Here is a 22140-nt window from a genome sequence, read left to right as displayed (position 1 = left end):
AGCAACGCTCATTTACTCTCCATCAGGAAAGCAAGGGGCCCTGCTGTGAAGCGCTTGGCTCCAGGAAGCGATGGCGGTCACCCGGAGTCAGGCTGTCTTTTGTGAAGTGTTAATTAAGAAAACAAATAACTTCTCATTTTTTGGTTTGCCAACAACAAAACAAAACTATTAGCCCTGCTCTTGAAGATGCCCACTCGATTTAAGGAAATACCCCCGAGGCACCAGGGGTTCAGGCCCCTAGTAAATCAGGTCCTAAGAGAAAGCACAAGTTTAAAAGTGTTACTTTGGGTCCCCACATCTGTTGTCTAACTGATCCGTGGAGGGAAGAACATGGACATAATGTTCCTCAGAGGCACGAGGCATCGCCGTTCAACGGAGTAGGGCACAAAGTAAGATTTTAATAACGGGTTTCTGCACCCAAACACCTGCTTTAGAACAAGGTCCGGGGCCCCAGGTCAATTCTGGCCTTTTTTTCTGTTTTCTACTGATGATTTTATGACCACTGGGGCTTACTGGAGAAGTGGAGCACTGGGTACATCTGAAGTAGGTACTTAGGCTGAGCACACCGCAAGGAACCACCTTTGGTGCATGAAGGTGGAACCCCTGGTCCATCAGAGTTCACAGGGTTGGAGTCCCCCAACTCTTAGTACCCTCTACTCACAAATTTTCAAAGACCCCCTTATGCTTCTTCATTAAAGTCCTTTACACTCAGGGTCCGATATAACCTCCTTGGACTAACTCTGCCAAAGGAAAGTGTTGATTATTGTTGAAACAGGGTGATGGCTCACAGGGGTTTATTTACTTTATTTTCTCTATTTGGGAGAAATCTCTACTGTCTGATATTTTCTAGAACAAAAGGCTGGTGTGTGTGGGGGGGGGTGAAGATAAGCTCTATAACCTAAGTCATCTGATGGCTCTTTGTTCCAGGGGCTCACTCCACCCTACCTCTTCTGCCTAGAGGGTTCCCCACTTTATCCTTGCTTATCAGAATTCTGCTGCACCATCAAGGAAGCCTCCAGAAGCACCTGCTTTATGAGGCTGCCCCTGATGCTTGCGCCTGGATGTAATTTCCCCTCCCAGTCTCTCTCCATGGTGCCCACTATCATAGCTGTGCTTTGATATACATGGATCTATGCATCTCATTTCTTTATGAATTGTGGAGAACCAAGATTCCGTCCTATTCACCTTGGCATCAATACATGTTTGTTCAATGACGAACCAATCACATGAATAGGAACAACACATCCAATAAACGATGAAACCTTTTGGATTGTCTAACCCTGATGAAAGGAAAGAAAAGGTTCCTCTGGTACCTTCTTCATGGTTCTGATGCAGTAGGACTTCTGGCTGTGTGTGTATAGAGTTTCCGGGGTGGAAGAAGGGTGAAAAAAGAATCCGAGGTTTCCTCTGCTTCAGAATATGCTGAAGGAGTTCATAGAGCACATCACCTGGGAAGAAAACGGAAAGAGAACTAGAGCAAAGGGAATATTTTAGTTAACACACTGGGCTTCGACTCTATGGGTGGCAATGACGTAATGGTTGGCCAGATGTGCATGGAGCACACAGGGGAAACTCCTAAGGTTGGAGCCATGGGATTGTTGTTTTATTGGACTTTTTAAATTATGAAAGGAATTGGGGCGCCTGGGTGGCGCAGTCGGTTGAGCATCCGACTTCAGCCAGGTCACGATCTCGCGGTCCGTGAGTTCGAGCCCCGCGTCAGGCTCTGGGCTGATGGCTCAGAGCCTGGAGCCTGGTTCCGATTCTGTGTCTCCCTCTCTCTCTGTCATTCATGCTCTCCCATTCATGCTCTGTCTCTCTCTGTCCCAAAAATAAATAAAAATGTTGAAAAAAAATTAAAAAAAAATAAATTATGAAAGGAATATACAAAAAATGCTTTAAAAATGCTGAAAACGAGAGAACGGGAAGCACCTATAATCCCATTGCGCAGAGAAAGGAGTCCTGTTACCACTATCTATGGTTTTATAGTGAGAATCAGGCTTGTACTAGGGTTTTATATGTCTCTTTTTCTCTCCACATTATTGAACGGCTCCACTAGCTGCAAAATGACAGCCCATCGCAGGAAGGTACCGGACTTTGTTGGGCATTTCAACGATTCCAATTTGTTGCTATCATTCTTGCGAAAAATATTTTCCTATCAATCTTTGCTTGCATTTCTGATTAACCAAAGAAGAATGATGAAGTCATTAAGTATGAAAATTTTTGATGCTCCACTGGCAATTCATAGAGAGCTTCCAACAGGAAAAAAACAAAACAAAAGCCTTTCAAACCCATCCCAACCCCAGGCAGGAAGAGAATGAGTATGAAAAACGCACAACCCCAGTCAGAGGGGCTAACTATTAAAAATACCCTATAAAGAACTGGCACATTCTGGGATGCTCCCCTCCTTTAAAAATACACACAGGCATCGCTCCAAGGTTCTACAGGCCTCTAGAAGATCATCTCTAGATGTCAGCCCCTCGCAGAGGACGGTGGGGGCTGGTCTGAACTAGGTGCCTCTGTTCTGATATATTTGGTATTTAAAATGTCCACTGAGTAGTTAATTAGCAAAACAAAACCTCCCCAACCCCCCCAAAAACCTGTCATGGTCTTGTCCCACCTCTTTGGCTTAGATTCAAGTTCAAAAATGCAGGTGGGTGCTCAAAACCCCTTAGGGGTGGGTGATGAATCTTTAAAATACCACAGGCTTCTGACTGTCCCCCTACGCCCTTCCAAATACAGATATGCAGGCAGTCAACAATTGCACCAGACAATGGGCTTTTGTCTCTAATTTTAGCCATTTTTAACAGATACTTTAATGAACCACTTGATTTAACTGCATATTTTGGGCTATTGCTGAATTATTTTTTTCTTTTAAACTCTGTCTGAACCCGAGAAACGCTCCATATTAGTTTCTTTCTTTCTGCAAACCCTTTGTACCAAATAAAGTTCAAGATCGCTGTGTTCTAAGGGACTCCTGAGGTGCCTTTGTGTCTTTGCTTTGATTCTGTTCCTTCCTCTACCTTTGAGTGTTGGTTGTCATTAACATTATTACTTAGTGACACTATTTACTATTACGATGAAATAAAGCACAAGCCTTTAAAGAGCTGAAGACAAGCATGTCACTTGGGAATTTCCTTTTGATGACATGGGTGAGAAGATGCAGAGGTGTCGTGAGCCAGACTTTTACAAATGTTCCGTGTCAGGTAGAACCGTGGTGCACACGACTGTGTTTTCTGAGCTCAGGAGGCCTGGAGCCCATCTAATCTGAACCTAGTAGTCATGGTAATGTCGTCTCTGATGCGATGAGAATATAGAGCCTGAAATATGGTCCTATTTTAATGATTCATATTTTAATCGCGTACAAAAATAAGTCCCTAATCAACACTTTGTTTCTTCGGGTTTACTGTAATGTCTTCCTGAACTTTTCTTAATTTACACGGCCTCACACCCGCTGGGTTTTATCCTGTGGGTTTCAGCAATGCTTTATTTCGGTAGTACGCAGAAGAGAAAACGAACACACTGAAAAATGTGTTCCTGATGATTACTATTACTAAAAAAAATGGTCAGTAATTAGTGTATCCATTTTGGAAGAGGAGGCCAGGAAATATAAATTTAGTGTCTGTGAGGGTGTTCAACTTTGTTCGTTCAGAGAGGCAGGCTGATGTGGCGGGGAAGGCACGGACGTGCAGATGCGGCCGCCTGGGTTTGCGTCCCAGCCCCTCTGCACCAGGTGACCTTGAGCAAGTCCCTGAACTTCCCTGTGAGATGCAAACAGCATCTGCCTTGGAAGTCTGCTGGGAGGGTTCGAGGAGGGAGCAGGTGAGGTACGTGTGTTCATGCTGGCCCCTCCTCGGGAGTGCCTCCCCGGGCTGCAGATGTCCCGCTGTGAGAAGGTTAAAGACTCTTCTGCTGGGAGGTGGTCAAAGCCAGGGCAGGTCACTTCTTTTTGTGTTTCCACTTCTCTATGTACATACAGAAAGTGAGGCAGTAAAGCAGAATGGGGAAGAGTCTATGCTCTGGAGTCAGACTGGTGCCTCGGGCACGCTCTTCACTCTCTCTAGTTCTCAGTTTCCTGGTCTTTAAAATGGTCACGTTAATAACTGTCTCGTAGAATCAGTGTGAGGACTGGATGAGGCGATCCCTGTGAAAAGCACATCACGGCGACCAGCAAATAGTAATAACTCAGCAAACACTAGCTGGTTTTGTGGCCACCACTGTCCGCACCACCATCGTTGTCATTATTGATATTATTAAAGTGGCACAGGGCAGACCTGTGGACCCTTGAGGCAGTCTCACGGGGAGAACAAAGAAGGGGCGTGTGGGTCATGGTCATTGTTATGTTCTCCCTCCAGAAAAGAAAAAGGTTAAGGGAGGCCATTCACCCATACTGGCTTCTCCAACACCTCCCCCTGGCCCGGTGGGCAGCCCCACGGAAGGACTGACAGGTTCTCTGCCCTAGACCTGTTCAGCCTTCTGTGCTAGCTCTCTTCTGTCTCTCACCCCACAGCTGGCAAAGGGAGCCAGGCAGAGAAGGTTCCTATCTGTGCAAAAGAAAGCAGGGGAGGGGTGAATCGAGTGGAACTCTGCCAGTTCCTTACCTAAACCATAAGCCCGTTATGAGAACCAGTAAGGTAACATTTGTAAGTGCCACCTGGGACGGCTGACTAATGGGTGCGAAAATTTAACTCTAAGACCATAGAGTACGGCCATAGATGGATCAGTCCATTCACAGACATGTTTCCTCAGCAACCAGGGGCTCAGTCGGGGAATGTGGCTGGCTTAGCACAAATGCATCACTACGACGGGGGAAAAACCAACTTACTGTGCATGCCCTGTGTATGCGTGGTTGGCAGTAACAGCGTGTGCCCGATAACAGCTTGCAATCTTAGAAAGGATTCTAGAGGTTACTTCGATCGACTCAAACTTGTGTTCAGTAGAAGTCCCCTGCCTCCCCTTCCCCTGCCAAGAAGTAGCTTTGGCTGAGCACTTCCAGTGATGGGCAGCTGGCCACTAACATAAGCAAACCATTTTTGGACAGCTCGAGTTGATAGGAAGTTCTTCTGTTAAGTTGGAACCTGGCCTCCCCTGCAATCTCGTGGACCTCGGTTCCTAGTTTTGGCTCTGGAACAACACAGAACATGTGTCTCGTCTACAACAGCTTTCCAAATAAATAAAGGCGGCCTCCCATCCTATCCCATCTCCCCTGCCTCCTATTCCCTTCGACACCCAGCCTGTTCTCTTGCTACACTCTTAAAATATTCACATACACAGAAGATCATATCTAAAAAGTAATACTAACAAAAAGATCTCTGGATTAAAAAAAAGACATTTAAAAATAAGTTATACTTGGGGCACCTGGGTGGCTCAGTTGGTTAAGCGTCCGACTTTGGCTCAGGTCATGATCTCACAGTTCATGGGTTCGAGCCCCATGTTGGGCTCTGGGCTGACAGCCCAGATCCTGGAGCCTGCTTCAAATTCTGTGTCTCCCTCTCTCTCTGCCCCCCCCCCCATTTTGTCTCTCTGTCTCTTAAAAATAAATAAACATTAAAAATTTTTTTAAAAAATGTATGTTATATTTATTTGCCTGCTGAAAATAAAGAGCATGAGCCATAGCACTGCATATTTAACTTAGCTAATGACCACTGGCTTGAATTCAAAAGCACCTGTCAAAAAATTCTTGGCCCATTTAATTCGTGATAAATCTTCTCTGTCTCCCCAGAAAAGAAATACCCGGTATTGACTGTAAAAGGTGCTGTTATCGTACTAAACAATGGAACCAAGGCTATTGTTTAAGGGGCAGTAGCTCTGGTTGGTTTCTCTATGTATCTTCGTGCATACGTACATAGTTCATGGACGCACATGTATGTGCAAAGTAGAGTTGCCAAGAAGCTAGTTGAGCTTCAAGGCTCTCACCTGCATAGGCTCCCGGGAGGAGCCCTAGACCTACTTGTGTCCCCCAGATTATAAGCTTCAGGCCCCATAAGACCTAGATGTACTCCTGGGTACACGCACACATGTGATGCGTGTTGTACTTGCATGCACACACACACACAGCGCATATGCGCACACACGTATACAGCACAGAAACCCACACGCTCCACATACATATAATTTTGCACCGGTGGTCTTGATGGTGAAAAGCCAGGCATCTACTTTGATAATAAATTCTTTTTTAGTATTTAGTGTTTATAGTATTTATAAATAGTATTTATTTATACAGGATTAGTATAAGGTATGCAGTATGCAGTATATATACAGTAATAGTATTTATAAATACAATTTATACTAAATTGTATTTAGTACAGTACAAATTTTATATGTAATTTGTTTCAAACGGGTAAGTAGAGAGAGTAAACAAACCTGCTACAAGTTGCCTTCTCAACGTAACTCGTGTCTGAAGGCTGAGAACATACAAATGCTATTTGGGGGGCTAAAGTCATCTATGTTTCCTTCCTATTAGAGGGAAGAGCTTGGGCTGTGGATCAAAGAAGTCCCAAGTTCAAACCCTGGTTCCTCTACTTGTCAGCTGCATGCCCCCGGGCAAATATCTTTTCTCAGTGAGGCTTAACTCATGGCTTATTTAACCTTCTTTTGTCTCAAGTGAGAACAATGCCACAGACTTGGCTGGGCTGCTAGGAAGACAGGTGAGATGATGTGGACAGGCAGCAGCCCCGTGTCTGCAATAATGTGGGCCCAAGAGGTGGCACCCCTTGTGATTGTGAGAATCAGTAACACACGTGTCTCAAAAAATCTGGAAACTATTTGCTTTGCTTCAACAGTTGTGTATTTAAAGTGCATATACAATGCATGAAGTCACATTTGTGTGTATCGAGTATGTTTTTTTCCAGTTGACATCACGTCACATAGACATTTCTAGTTCAGTCTCTCTCTCTAGTACGCAGTTGTATCTTCAGCCTCTTTCTATGGGATTCTTCCTTTAGCATTTGAGCAGTGTCAGGTTTTCCTGTTTTCTACACACACACACGCACACACACGCACACACACACACACGCACACGCACACACTCAAGCACACGCACACACCCCTCGTCCTCATCTTCCCCTCCAACTACTGCTGTTTTTCTGGTTGCATCACAGCGAAGCTTGTCTGAGGGACTGACCAGCTCTGTTATCTCCACGACTCTCCCCTTCGACTCCTGACCTCGTCAGGGGAGGATGGTCGGTACCTGGGGACTCTGACTTTCAGCAACATTCAGCAGCAGCACTCACTACCTGCCTCCTTCTAGAACATTCCATGGCTTCAGACGTTCCCCTCCTGGATTTTTTTCCTACCTCTCTGCGCTTCCTCCTTCAACCCTGCACTATTAAGGCTCCCCAGGCTCACACGAGTCTTTCTCCCCAGTAATCTCATCTCCTCCCATGGCCTCAATCAGCCTGTCTATGCTAAATCTATTCCAGCCAGGAATTTCTTCCCAACTCCAGAACCTACCGCCATCTCCTAGATACTTCCTCTTGTGTGACATACGGACACCACACACTTAATGTGTCCAGGCTAAGTCTTTACGACCCACATGGTGTTTCCTAGTCCAGCGAATGCCCTGTTGATCAGGCCAGAAACCTGGGAGTCATGCTTAATTAACTCCTCTCCTTCTCTCATCCAGCATCAGTCACCAAGACTTTCAGACTCTACCTTCTAAATAGCCCTGGCATCATCCCCTGCTGGTTCTGTCCTACTTCAAGTTACCACCTTTGCTCCTGGATGCCAGCCAAGCCAACCGCCCCACATCCATTCCTCACACTTTGTACCTTTGCACTCGCCCCAGTCTCTGCTTAAAACACAGAATGGCTTCTACCTGTCTTTAAAACAACCTTTAGAACCACGAACATGATCTGCAAGGCCCTATAATCTACTGAAGAAATAATAAGTGACTCAATGAATAGTCGTAGAGTCACAGTACATTCCTTTATATTTACATTCTCCAAGTTTATGTAGCAAGTCCCATACTGTGGGTGGCTTGGGCATTTCCAGTTTTTATACTTATAAACAGGATTGGTAAGGGTATCTTTTCTTTCCCCCCACTGGACTGCATCCTTGGGATATTTTCTTTCTTTTCTTTTTTTTTTTTTTTTTTGAGAAGAGAGAAAGAGAGAGAGAGTGTGTGAGTAGGGAAAGGGCAGAGAGAGAGAAAGAGAGGGAGACGCAGAATCCGAAGCAGGCTCCGGGCTCTGAGCTGTCAGCACAGAGCCCGACACAGGGCTCAAACTCAAAACCGTGAGATCATGACCCAAGTCGAAGTCTGATGACGCCCAACTGACTAAGGAGCCCCTGGGATATTTTCTGAAAATAGTATCATCAGTAAAAGTGTTTTGATCACTCTTTTTCCCCCCACTTTTTATTTAAATCCAAGTCAGTTAACATATAGTATAATAACGATTTCAGGAATAGAACTTGGTGATTCATCACTTACATTATAACATCCAGTGCTCATCCCAAAAAGTACCCTCCTTAATGCCCATCATCCGTTTAGCCCATCCCCCCCTCCACCCAATACCCCATCAGTAACCCTCAGTTTGTTCTCTGTATTTAAGAGTCTTTTGGGGCACCTGGGTGGCTCAGTCAGTTAAGAGTCCGACTTTGGCTCAGGTCCTGATCTTGTGGTTCATGAGTCTGAGCCCAGCATAGGGCTCTGTGCTGACAGCTCAGAGCCTGGAGCCTGCTTCAGATTCTGTCTCCCTCGCTCTCTGCCCCTCCCCTGCTCATGCTCTGTCTCTCTCAAAAATAAAAATAAACATTAAAAAAAAAAGTCTCTTATGGTTTGCCTCCCTCTCTGTTTTTATCTTATTTTTTTCTTCCCTTCTCTTATGTTCATCTGTTTTGTTTCTTAAATTCCACAGATGAGTGAAATCATATGATATGTGTCTTCCTCTGACTGACTTATTTTGAGTTTTGGTCACTCTTAAAGTTCTTAGACACTACTTGTTCTCCAGAAGGCTGGGACCCTCGCACGGTGTCACCTACTGTGCTACCCACAGCCCGTCTCCCCGGGGCTTTGCATCACTTAACTTCTCAAGTTCGGTAGATTTAGAGCAGAATTTTAACATTCTTAAAATGTGCACTTTTCAGGGGATGATTTACTATGTACATATCCTCATGTGAAGATTATCTGAAGTAACACATTCTTAAATTTGCAAACTGTTCTCTTTTCTCTTTCTCTTCTGTTTTTATTCAGAGATTTTGGTTTCCTTTTGACCAATTCTTAAAACACAAAGGGGGCAAGGCTGGGAGGGATGCTTTTCAGATTTGTCATCAAATTCTCTCGGCTGGGTCCTCTCGGCCTCCGGTAGACGTTCAGGATGAAGTCCACGGCCTCAGTTCATTCAGTCTCGGTGTGTGTTCAGCAGTGAGAACGCCAAGGCTGGTACTGGCCTATTGAGGTCCCACTGGAGGCCACGATAGGCCCCTCCCATCAGGGCACAGCTTTGCTTTTGAACTCTGTTCGACCTTCTTTTCTGAAAATTCCATCCAATCCATTTTTGTAGGCTGATTAAAGTACAGGCCTTTGTATTTAGTACAGAGTGATTTCTGTAACCATAACCATAACCATAAGCTAGTCTTTTACTTAGGAACCAATATTTGAGAGTTAGCTTGGTATCTGTGTCTCAAGACACAGAGATCCTGAGAAAAAGCGTGCAGGTTGTGGGAAAACGTGAACACTGCATTTAAGGCAAGAATAAATCAGTTAGAAAAGAGATACAGGGAGACAACTGCCTTTAGCGGATGCAGAACACAGAGGGGTATTACAGATAAACCAAAAACTAAGCGTGTGAGAAAATACGAATACCGTAAAACGAGTAGGTGCTGTTACAGGACGTGTGGTCTGTTTTACAGGTGATAATGCCATGCTGTCTGGCACAGGGATCGGTCATCACTACCACTTTACAAATGGGACAAGGGAAGAGCTAAGAAATTAAAAGACTTTTCTGTAACTGGCTTCTTAACCATTTCTCTGATGTGTAGATGCTTTTTTTTCCCCCTGCTCTGTTCACAGACACAAGGAGTATAGCCAACTCTCGGTGTCTCAGTCAAGGGTCACGCTTCCTGCAACTCCCACACTTCGGGACCATAATTCCCCTCCGTGACCAATACCCTCAGTTTCTGCAACTTGATCCCAAAATAGCCAGCTGACCCAACCAGTCAACCCAGCAAATGCACCTACGGTTGCTTAACAGAAATGAATAAGCAAGTCGGTCCGAGGAGGAACGTTATGAAGATACAGATCAGTATTTTTCGTTTAACCTTGAAAGGGAATTTTACTATATTTGGAGGTCACAAGCGAAGCGTATTTCCCCAAACAAAGGTTCTGGTGCGTTGGAGAGGGAAGAAATAATTTGCCACATCACATTCTGGTACACTGGAAGACTAATTTGCTTTGTAAATCCACCATACGTTTTTTTTGCTGAATTGAATTGAAGGAGCTTTGAAAAGATGCTTATTTTCCATTTTTTAGCATCAGTAGAGAGTCTAACATGAATTGAACTGAAAATATCTTGTGGCTTTCGTGGCTGTTGTTCTTATGAATAATGTGTACATAAATCTATTCCATCTTGAAGTCTAACGGTGGATAACTCCAAAAGAGTTAATATCAATGTTAACTTCTCCATTCCTTATTCTCAAGTCTCAAAGAGGTCAAATAGTCAAATATCCCTCTGAATTTAAATCATCCCAGACCATTTAAGGCAGTTACTATCTAGTAGCTCAAAGGGTAGGTAAAATTATCCCGTACAGGTAAAATTTTTATAAAGTTAAGATTCCTCTGCATTTTTTCCTTAGCTTTGCAAATGTTATAGATTCACATCTTGTGTCCCCTAACTGGGAGAATATTCCAAAGAAAATATCCCATGCATCTTCAGCCTTACAATCTTCTGTTTGGAGATAATATGTTATTTAAAGCACATTCTAAATGTTCCCTGCTTTATTCTAGAGGTTGAGCATGGAGAACTCTTGTCCTGGAAATGGACAAGACAGGTGTAGTTTGTGAAACGGGTCAAAGAATGTAGAGTTCAGAGAGGCTACCATATTTTGACCTACGATATATTAATATTTCAGGTCATTAAAATTCATTGGACACTGTTCCCTCCTCTCTACATTTGAAATGGGTTGTGTTGGGGAATGTTATGTCCATATACAGACAGCATAATTCTGGGTGAGGCCAGGCAGGAAATAAGGTTGGGAGGAAGCTATAAACATCCAATTCACGGTGACGGGGCAACCAGACACTTTTGCTTATTCCAGTGGCTCCATGACTAGTGAGAAGCTGCTGCTGATTCATCCGAGGCAGCAAAAAACATTCAAAGAAAGACAGAAAAAAACTGACCGAAGTATAAGTTTTGCAAGACATATAGGTTGAAGGGGATCAAAGTATTTATTCATTGCCTGTAGGGTAGGAGGTTGTACTATGTCATAGAAGCTTAATATTGTTTCCTGGTTGAGGTTGGGCCTAACTGTTAAGAGTTGACGGGGGCTTTGGATCCATATGGTAGAAATCCCATTTTCTACCAAAGGGGCCAAAGAAGTACTGTGACCTGTGGACGAGCCACGTATAGAACGTGGGCCTCCAGACATCTACTATATCAAACGCTAAACCAGAAAGCCCACGTCAGAAGCAGCAGTGGCAAATGCTACATGGGAGCACTGAAGAAGATCTTCTATTTACACCTTGTCCCTACCCGAGGAGAATCCGAGTGGGTAGATCGTGCCTCACTACCCTGCTACGCGGCCACGCCACGCGAACGTCTCCGGAACTCTTTTGCAGCTCGTTTCCAAACCCTCTGACAATACCCCTCTTTTTGTGGTCAGTTTTCTTGCAGCCCCTCCTGGCAGGTATCACCTTGAAATTCTGTCCACGGCTTTCTGGTCGATGCCTTAATTAAATTACCTGCAGTATATATTTCTCTTTACCCCCAGCTCAACACAATAGGGGTAATGCTCACGTCTACCATTCCCAGCTCTGGCCTGGCTCCGGTCTCAGATTTCCAGCAGCAGAACAGGACGTATCTTTTTGGATACCGTGGCGTTGCCGGGCCAAAATGAATCTTACTGCTTCCTGCAGATGAGCTCCTCTTCTTAGCTAACCATTCCGTGCCTGAAGTACTATTATTTTATTCTCATCGATCTAGTTCTGGAGTTCAATGTGTCCAATTAGGACTGTAGCTATAGCATCCTAACTGGTTTTCCTGTTTTTAGTGACCAAATGAGTCTATCCTATGCACTGACAGCCAAGGTCTGGTCCAAAGGGAGGGCTCCAATTCTGTTATTCTCCTGATCAAAACTCGTCAGTGGTTTCCCACGCCCTGCCAAATAAAATCCGAGCTTCTTAACGCGGGCTTTAAGGGACTCATGTGTTGGGTCATCGTTCGATCAATATTGAGTGCCAACTGGATGCTGCAGTAGGTCAGCTTAACAAGACACAACCCTTACCCAAATGAACTCCCTCCTCTAGTAGAGGGATGCAGAACAGAAAGCAATCCTATAAAACATGCTGTGTGTGTGTGTGTGTGTGTGTGTGTGTGTGTGTGTGTGTGTGTGTGTGTCAGGAGCCATGACAGAATTAGGGTATGCTCTGCGACATAAGAGGAACAGCACCTAGCCCAGACCGAGGTGGGAAGAGGTGGAGGAAAGGAAGGCAGGCAGGGCACAATCAGGGAAGCAGGGATGTGACGCAGGGAAAGCTTTCCCGGAGAAGGGCAGCAGAACTTCTAATAGGAAAAGGCATTCGGCCAAGTGGGGAAGGGGTGATGAGTGACGATCAACACTGTTTCAGGCAGGATGGAATCCTGATGTCCATGGATGATGTCCATGGATGATGTCCATGGAATCAGGATGTCTGAACCCCATCGGCACATGAACTGGCCTACGGCTCCTCCTTAACACCTTTCCTTACCTCTACCTTAGGTTCCTTTCCAAGCTTTCAAAGTCCCGGCTCCATTACCATGCCCTTGAGCTGCATCTGACAATCCAGCCAGAAATTGCCTCTGCGATGCCTGAGCCTCCTTGGCCCGCACTTCTGTAACTCTAGCATGGAGTTGCCCAGAGAATACGCATGGAATGAATTTCTACTGCCACCTAACTGGGGTCTAAGCACCTCAGGCCCAGCGAGTGCACTGGCTTTATCCCGTCTCCTACCTCCCGCCTCTTCCATTCATCAGATGGGCTACTTCCCATCATCCAGATACATTAAGATAGTGCTGCCCCAGTTACCTGGAATGTTCTTCTCTCCCCACCTTCTCCGTTCTATCCATCCTTCGTGTTCCAGATCAACTCCCTTCCTTCTCTCCTAAGCCCCATCCTGCTCTGCCCCTTCCTTTCTCCAGCCTCCTTTTGCCTCTAGGTTCAATGCAATCCTATCCAGCAGGACAGCGGGAGCCTGTCGCTATTCCACATGGCCCACTCTGGCAAAGACCTGACAAAATGGCAGGGGACTACTGGTAGGCTTTTGCCTATCTTGGCTTCCAGTTTTGAGGAGAGAGAACCCACTTTCTAAGTAAAGCGGAGAGAGCTCTCTAGGGAGAAAAAGAAATCAGCAACGAAAAGGAGTACCTGAGATATGATGGTTGGGGGGGGATTTACAGACTCAGGGAGTCTTAGCCCCGGCTAAGGGCTAAGTCAAATCCAGTCAAAACAGATCACTGTGTTTTCCCTCGTTTGCCTGACACGAGTGGTTTTTCTGGAACACACTAAAGAGTTAAAAGTTCTTTTCCTCCAGAGAGGTAGCTTTGCTCCTTTGAGTATACCTTTGAGGTTCCACTGGAACAGAAAAGGTAAGTATTTTTGCATTAAAGGGGACTATTTAGGGGTGCCTGGGTGGCTCAGTCGATTGGGCATCCGACCTTGGCTCCGGTCATGATCTCGTGGTCCGTGGGTTCAAGCCCTGTGTTGGGTTCTGTGCTGACAGCTCAGAGCCTGGAGCCTGCTTCAGATTCTGTGTCCCCCACCCGCCTCCCCACTCCTCCCCTGCTCACACTCTGTCTCTCTCTCTCTCTCAAAAATAAATATTAAGAAAAAGGGGACTACTTAGTTTCCTTTTAGGCTAGCTTTATTTATTTATATAGTTGTTTTAGTTTTCTTACCCTGAGACTACAGAAAGAATCAATGATTTTTTTTTTAATTTTTTTTTCAACGTTTATTTATTTTTGGGACAGAGAGAGACAGAGCATGAACAGGGGAGGGGCAGAGAGAGAGAGAGACACAGAATCGGAACCAGGCTCCAGGCTCTGAGCCATCAGCCCAGAGCCCGACGCGGGGCTCGAACTCATGGACCGTGAGATCGTGACCTGGCTGAAGTCGGACGCTTAACCGACTGCGCCACCCAGGCGCCCCAAGAATCAATGATTTGAGACAAAACGTTTCAGGTATGGCTGGGTCCATTCCTTTATAAAACGTTAACAATGATCTGTTTTTCAGAGATATGAACTTCCGAGTTTCAATACCTTCTATACTTCTCAGGGAAACTTCCCTTTATCATTTCCTCATATAAACGGTTCACAGCGATTGGGAAAAGCGGGGGAGATACTGTTCTATATCCTTACCTCACGCCCTGTGATGGGGATGTTTCCTCACGACAGCTAGTTTACTAACTTCTGGCAGGCCTCCAGGAGTAAATAAGGGTTAACTATGGAGTAAATAAGGGAACTATGCCAAGACCTTACACAGGATCTCTGCCCTTTGTCAAGACAAAGAGAGTCTCCACCAGACAAGGTATATCAAAGTTGGCCACAAAGAGGCTCGAGACAAGGAGCGCCTGTTGGTACCTGAATAACTGGCCCCTCAAAAGGCATAAACCTGAGACCAAAGTTCCCCATTTCACATACGGGGTTCCCAAATAACTATCTCCTAAGTCTCCATAAAGTTTAAGAAGTGAAATTAGAAAATTCATTTGAAGTCTCACACCAATGTCAGAAATACATTTTGTTTTTTTAATTTTTTTTTCCAACGTTTATTTATTTTTGGGACAGAGAGAGACAGAGCATGAACGGGGGAGGGTCAGAGAGAGAGGGAGACACGGAATCGGAAACAGGCTCCAGGCTCCGAGCCATCAGCCCAGAGCCCGACGCGGGGCTCGAACTCACGGACCGCGAGATCGTGACCTGGCTGAAGTCGGACGCTTAACCGACTGCGCCACCCAGGCGCCCCAGAAATACATTTTGTAGGTACAAACGCTCTTTGCTGAATCACATCTTCCTATGCGGTCTTCGGAGCCCTTATGTTGACAAAACTGCCCGGTTAGAGGAGCCTGGGAAATCTTCCACTTGCCTTTTTCAGGATTTCTATAAGCTACAGGATGCCATACTTCAAAAAATTCAGTACTCCTGGGGCACCAGGGTGGCTCAGTCGGTTAAGCGTCCGACTCTCGATTTCAAGTTCAGGTCACGATCTCACGGTTTGTGGGTTCGAGCCCCGCATCGGGCTCTGAGCGGACAGTGCAGAGCCCGCTTGAGATTCTCTCTCTCTGCCCCTCCCTTGCTTGCGCTCGCATGCACTCTCTCTCTGTCCCTCTCTCAAGGTAAAGAAATAAGCTTAAAAAAAAAAAATCAGTACTTCCAAAGGAAATCACCCAAAGCCGTTTATTTCTACACTTGCCGTGGCTCCTAGGACCTCCACCTCTTCCCATCCTTATCTTCTGTTTCCCTCACGTCTTCTTCCCTTTCTACTCCATCTACCTGAGCAAGGGCTCACGCCCCTTCTTCCTGTGTCTTTGGTTTTAACTGAGCAGTTCACCACCTACACTCACTCTCAAGCACCACTTTCAAAAGTTTCCAGAATCAGGAGCAAGGCAGAGTCAAAGGGCCGGAATGCATTTTCTCCTTGATTTGGTGGCACAACTAGACCCTTTAAGCTCCTTAAGGACCCTGTGGGTCCTTCTCCCGACCTTCAAAGTTTCCCCTCGATCTGGAAATTCTTCCTCTTTTCCCCTCCAATGGACTTAGTCAGCAAAATCTTTCCTCTATGAAGCTAGGTCACGGTCTTTGTGCTCACGGTGACCTACCGTGGGGATTTCTTGGGCGTGATGGGTGGTGGCAAAGACCAAGCAATGACTAACAGATTTTCCAAGCCGAACACGTGTCAGGAGTCCAGACTCTCACCTGAATGAGGAGATCGATAGCGAAAGTCCTCTTTGGTCAGCAGCAGGAGCGCTTTGCCGTTCATTTCAAACGTGTTGCTGTCAATTGGCCTTAAAGAAAATTCGTTTTCAGCCCACTTGAGCCACTGGGCTACGTCATCCCTGCTCCAGTAAATTGGCTGCAAGCCTGTTGGAGAGAGAGGCAGAAAGAGAGAGAGAGAGAGAGAGAGAGAGAGAGAGGGAGGACAAAAAAAAGGTCTTGTCAGTTAGACAGTTGGAATAAAGGAAAAAGCTTTCTGAATGGTTAATAAAATGGAGTCTCCAGGTCTGAAGAGCTCTTATGTTCAACTCTGAATCCCAAGGCAAAGCTCAAGATTTGTAAGTGCCCAAGTGTGATATCGGATGAACTATTTATTCAGAGGCAACATGAGAAGAACGATCCTTTTTTTGGTCTTTGATGGACCCTAGGCCTTGCTGGCCTGCCCTTCCCTGCCCAGCTCCAGGGGCTGCCTTGATTCAGGTATGCCCCAAAGCTGAAGCTCCACGGTGGCCTGAAACACCCAAGGAACTCAGAGTCATGACAAATGTCAATGTGCTTTGGAGGGGACCATAGAATCAGAGCTGATCTGATTGCCACCCAGTGTCCTTTTGTTTTTTTTAATTAAAAAAAAATTTTTTTTAACGTTTATTTATTTTTGAGACAGAGACAGAGCGTGGGCCGGGGAGGGGCAGAGAGAGAGGGAGACACAGAATCGGAAACAGGCTCCAGGCTCTGAGCTGCCAGCACAGAGCCCAACGCGGGGCTCGAACTCACGGACCGCGAGATCATGACCTGAGCCTAAGTTGGATGCTTAACTGACTGAGCCACCCAGGCGCCCCCTCAGTGTCCTTTTGAAGTGAGAACGTTCCAGAGTTGGGCCTGACCTTTGAGAGCTGCCAAATAATAAAGTATTCCCTGAAATTTCTTCCAGGAAGAGCAACTCACTCAGCCTCTGGGAAACTATCAGGCTAGCCTCTGGGAAGGAGAGGGCAAAGCAAGGATAAAAGGTCTTTTGCCTTTTTATTCTACTTTTTGATGTTAGAACTTTCTGCCGGGGGTGGTATTGGACTCTGAGTGGGACCAGAAGTGGGCCAAAGGGAGGGCTGTAGCTTAGGTGGAGAGGAGAACTCAGGCTGGGCTTTTCTGGAAGTCTGACTGTGAATCTATATTTTTATTTTATTTTGCTGTTGTGGGAAATCTTTGGTATATCATTCAAGTGGTTTAGAACAGTGGTTCTACAAGGGTGATTTGGGGACCCCTCAGGGTTCCCCAGCACTTTTCAGAGTGTCAATGAAGTCAAACCTCTTTTCATAGCAATAGTAAAAGGTTATCTACCTTTTTCAGCCTCATTCATTCATGAGTAGACAGTGGGGTTTTCTAGAAGCTACACAACGTGTGATATTGCAGCAGACGTGAGAATCCAGCCATCTTCTATGAAGCCAGACATTAGAGACTTGCAAAAATGTAAAACAATGCCACTTCTCTCACTACTTTCTGGAAGATATATTCATAAATATATATTTATGCTAACATAAGCTTAGCTTATTACTTTTCAGTAAGTTAAGTGTCTTTGAAATTCTCAGTTTTAGTTTCCAATATGGTAAATATAGACAGGATCCACATGAGCGAAGCTCTTTGGGGTCTTCAATAATTCTTAAAAACTGAAAGCAGTCCTGAGGCCAAAATGAGAACTGAGGGGTTGGAAGGAGCTACGTGCCCAACAGAGCTTCATTCTCCAAAACTGCACCGTGTGAATTAAGGGTTCAAATACAATGGAGTCAGGGTTTGCCAAGAAGAGCTTCAGTGTCTCCAGGAAGTTACTTAAACTTCCTAAGGAGACTCCATGAGTGTGCTCTAAAAGTGCCCTTCAGTTTGATCCTGGAAAGAGTCACCTTTTCATCCTTCAATCAAGCATAACAAAGAACTGTCTGGTCTACTGTTTCTCCTCCCTCGTGGACCAGGGAAGGAATAGCTCAGTTCCCTTGGAGAAGGTCCAGAGCCTCTGGGCATGACTATTGGCTCCGTCTTCCAGGTGGCTCCTTTGCAAAGTCTAGTTCTGAAGAATGGTAGCTGGCTTCCTTGAACTCTGGGGAAGTCCTTTCTCAAGCAGTCTCTCGTGTAGGACACCAAGAAAGAAGTACAGGCATTGGCAGAATTAGAGACGGGCGTCCAAGAGCTTTTTTTCCCTCGGGTTTTAAGTTTTACAATTTTACGTGGCAAAAGAAAGTGGCATCATGAAATCATAATGTGTAGTATGGGCCGCCTGGGTGGCTCAGTCGGTGAAGAGTCCAACTTCGGCCCAGGTCATGATCTCCCGGCTGGTGGGTTCGAGCCCCGCGTCGGGCTCTGTGCTGACAGCTCAGAGCCTCGAGCCTGCTTCCGATTCTGTGTTTCCCTCTCTTGCTCTGCCCCTCCCCTGTTCATGCTGTCTCTCTCTCAAGAATAAATTAAAAAAAAAAAAATAATAATGTGTAGTATGCTACTGCTCTATGATCCTGAGAATAAAACACAGCCACTAAAGAATTTAAGGTTTTGTTTTTGGCTCTTAACTCTACCCAGAAGTAATGCCTATTAAAAACGGTCCTTGGATACAGAAGGTGCCCCCCCCCCCACCGTCTTTCCAACGACCTTGACAAAACCCGTATCTGAAATCACAGTGAAATGGCAGTGGGCGTGAGGACGGCTTAGCAAAATCTCAACTTTTGAACCGGTAAAAAAACCTTAATGTTTACTTCCTATCGTCAGCGGTGTCGCCTTTGAACAGAAACAGCACAGCGATCAGTCATCTGTTATTGGGAATTTTTCCCCTTCCTCTCTTTCACAGGAGCAGCACGGGCACAGCCAGGCCCGGCGGGGAGCGGGGGGGGGGGGTGGTGGTGCAAATATGGGGTTCCAGTCAAGCTTGGCCTAGGAAAGAGCCTGGCGGTAGATGGGCCACGGAGCAGAAGACACAGTCAGAAACAGGAAAAACGATGCGGTAGCTTATTGGAAGCGCGCGCGCCAAGGCAAATACAGAACCGAATCCCCCTGGGGGGGGAAATGAGAGTGAAATGCTGAAGTGTCTGCAGAGGAGTCACTGAACCGGAGGGAGGTGGGGGGAATGGGGGTGGGGGGACACAAGTAGTAATTTGAGGTTCTTTATATTCTATGGAAGAAAATACTCATGAGTAATCTTTTCCCTAAATACAAGAGGAGTCACACACTCCAACCAGCCCTGCTGGCGAAAGGCAACAGTTTCTCTTTTCACTTCCCATTAATCTCTCCCACAGCCCCGGTCCCCCGAAGCAAGCACAGTCACCGCGGAAACCCCCTCGTGGCGAACCAGCATGAAGGCCCTGGGCTGTGTGCAAAAGGGACCCATCAGGTCACTGTCAGTCCAGGGAATACCAGGCGATCCTAGCAGTTTTACAAAAGTGACCCTGACAGACCCAGCTACCTGCTTGAGGCCCCCGAGGAAACCGGTCAGAGTGTAAGGACAAGGAAGACAGATAGACCAAGCTGGAAAGAGGCTTGATAAACTTCGGTGTTCAAAGTCAAGTCCTACTGCTATTTTAATTGTCTAGAATAACTGGGAAAAAAGAAGCCCCCTTTCCTCCAACCTAACAGCCCTATGGCCTGGGAGTTACAGTGTCTAAATGGAATAGAGCCTTGGACCCAGAGGCAACTCTGTCTAATCAGGACCATTTAATTTACTTAACAGTCATCTATCAGGCATGTCTATCATCTCGCACTCTTGTAAGCACTTTGTAAATATTAGCCCATTTAATTGCATGCTCACAGCAAAACCATGACATAGGGGTTCAGATCGGGGAACTCGGGCTCGGTGCACTCAAGGGATGTGCCCAAGGTCCTACGGCCACAGAACAAGAGGGGCCGAGAGGGGCAGATTTGAACCCAGGCAGTCTGGCCTCCGGGTGTGTGTTCTTATCCATCACACTACACTTACGCATGCAGTTCCCACCCAGAGTCAGAATTCGGATTGATTTTCCGCGTCTATTAGGGATGCAGAAAAGACTGGGTGAATTGAATCCTCCCCATCCAAGACTTTCATCGTTGGAGGCTTTCTCAAGTTATCAACAGACTAAAAATAGAGCCAAAAAATCTGTATATCCTTGGAGAAGTAGATTTATAAATGGGAAGAGGAGGGAGGTGTAGGTGGCGCTCCGCTTTGAACACATCCAGGAATAAAGTGCCGCCCTCACTGGCTACTTGCCCGCGGGCACTCAATGCTCATAGGCACTGGTCTTGAGACGTCATGTGGCTCACAGCTGCTAATGTAACAGAAGCCGTATGGGCGAGATGAGGGAGAACGTATAACACAGAACCGGCCTTACAGTTATCTCTTGCAACTTTAACTCAACAAAATCGAATAATATAGCAGTTAATGATTAGTGAAAGGAAGAGAGACCATTTTTCTGCGCCTATGTTCTACTACTCCCCGTGCACATAATAAGCCTACTAAGACCTGCATTAAAAAAAAAAAAAAAAGTTGGATTTAGTTTTGAGAGAGAGAGTGTGAGCAGGGAAGGGGCGGGGAGAGAGGGGGACAGAGGATCCAAAGAGGGCTCTACGCTGACAGCAGCGAGCCTGATGCGGGGCTCGAACTCACAAACCGTGAGATCATGACCTGAGCAAAGTCGGACGCTCAACCGACTGAGCCACCCAGGCGCCCCAAGACCTGCCATTTTTTTTTTAATTTCTTTTTTTAATTTTTTTTTCAACGTTTATTTATTTTTTTTGGGACAGAGAGAGACAGAGCATGAACGGGGGAGGGGCAGAGAGAGAGGGAGACACAGAATCGGAACCAGGCTCCAGGCTCTGAGCCATCAGCCCAGAGCCTGACATGGGGCTCGAACTCATGGACCGCGAGATCGTGACCTGGCTGAAGTCGGACGCTCAACCGACTGCGCCACCCAGGTGCCCCAAGACCTGCCATTTTTAACGTCAATTCACTTCAGAGTATATTTGAGAAGCATTTTATACAGAAGAGATGAACCGCTATTATTAAGAAAACTCCGAAGCATCCCACTGCAGTTTTTTTCCCAAGTGGGTCAAGTGAAGTTCATTCACTTCTTCAAGGCCACGTTCAAGGGGGCAGCCACTTTCACCAGCACATTGTTAAGCCTCATTTCAAGGTCTCTCAGCTAATGTTTAAATGAACGATGAAAAGTGGGCTAGGAGTCAGGAGCCCGGATTTTACCACCAGAACTGCCATTAGCTAACAGGTGATTTGGGGCATTTTCTCCCGGGCTCGGCAACTTCCTTCCGTAAAATGAGGCGCCTAGACGATGGGGTCTCTATTCCTTTCCGGGTTGCACACTGGGAACATAGTCCCGCTTCATCTGAATCCTAAAAACCCAATCCTATAAACAGCCAGGACCTTTTTACTACCAAACTGCCGCCTGCTCACAACGATGACCCCAAGACTTTGTAACTTCCCGAATGACCTTCTGGGTCTTGGAAAACAGATTACATTATTTTAAATAGAGGGCAGTGCCTAAGAGTGTTTTATCATATTCCAATTCTTGGAAAAGCTATAAGCCGGCCAAGGCAATAATACACATAACATTCTGACAAGGGGCTTTCACATGTATGACCTCATGTAATTCTCACAAAAGCTCTGTGAAATCCGTCTTGCTCCCATGTCAGTTTTAACAGATGAGGAGGAGAACAGGGGGCTCGGAGTCAGGAGATGATTGTACCGGCTCGAACAATACTCAGTTCAGGCTCTGGTGCTACAAAATACAGTCATCAAAAACATCCTTTGTCCCAACCTTGCCGTGTACACGGGATTTTGATACAGACGCTGTGGCTTATGGGACAGACTGGTAAAAGAGAAGACGACACCCCAGAGATGATCTAGTCCAACTCCCACCCATCTCACTCACGGGGAAACTGACGCTGGGAAAAGTTAAGAGGCTGCACCGCGAGCAAGCCGCCCCACGTTCCCTGCTTCCAGCATCTCATGCTGTGTCGTAACTCGATTCAATGACACAGAACAATTCTGTAACCCCTGACATGA

At 46.0% G+C, this 22140-nt stretch overlaps 1 protein-coding gene across 5 annotated transcripts in view; it reads right to left on the bottom strand.

Moving 5' to 3' along the window:
* ETV6 (ETS variant transcription factor 6) overlaps positions 1-22140 on the bottom strand; it is a 315993-nt gene that overhangs the window by 38370 nt on the left and 255483 nt on the right. For 4 of the 5 annotated variants that reach the window (XM_045061379.1, XM_045061378.1, XM_045061377.1 and 1 more), the window contains 2 exons: positions 16101-16265; positions 1314-1448 (listed from right to left, as the gene is read on the bottom strand). In XM_045061379.1, coding sequence (XP_044917314.1) covers positions 1314-1448; positions 16101-16265 — 300 coding nt within the window. The remainder of the gene's footprint in view (positions 1-1313; positions 1449-16100; positions 16266-22140) is intronic. The other variant, XM_045061380.1, reaches the window with a different exon arrangement.

Source organism: Felis catus, chromosome B4 (genome assembly GCF_018350175.1).
Source record: "Felis catus isolate Fca126 chromosome B4, F.catus_Fca126_mat1.0, whole genome shotgun sequence".
In the NCBI taxonomy this organism is placed as follows: Eukaryota; Metazoa; Chordata; class Mammalia; order Carnivora; family Felidae; genus Felis; species Felis catus.
Note: the sequence above shows the minus strand (reverse complement) of the source record. Positions and strands in the feature narration are given on the sequence as shown.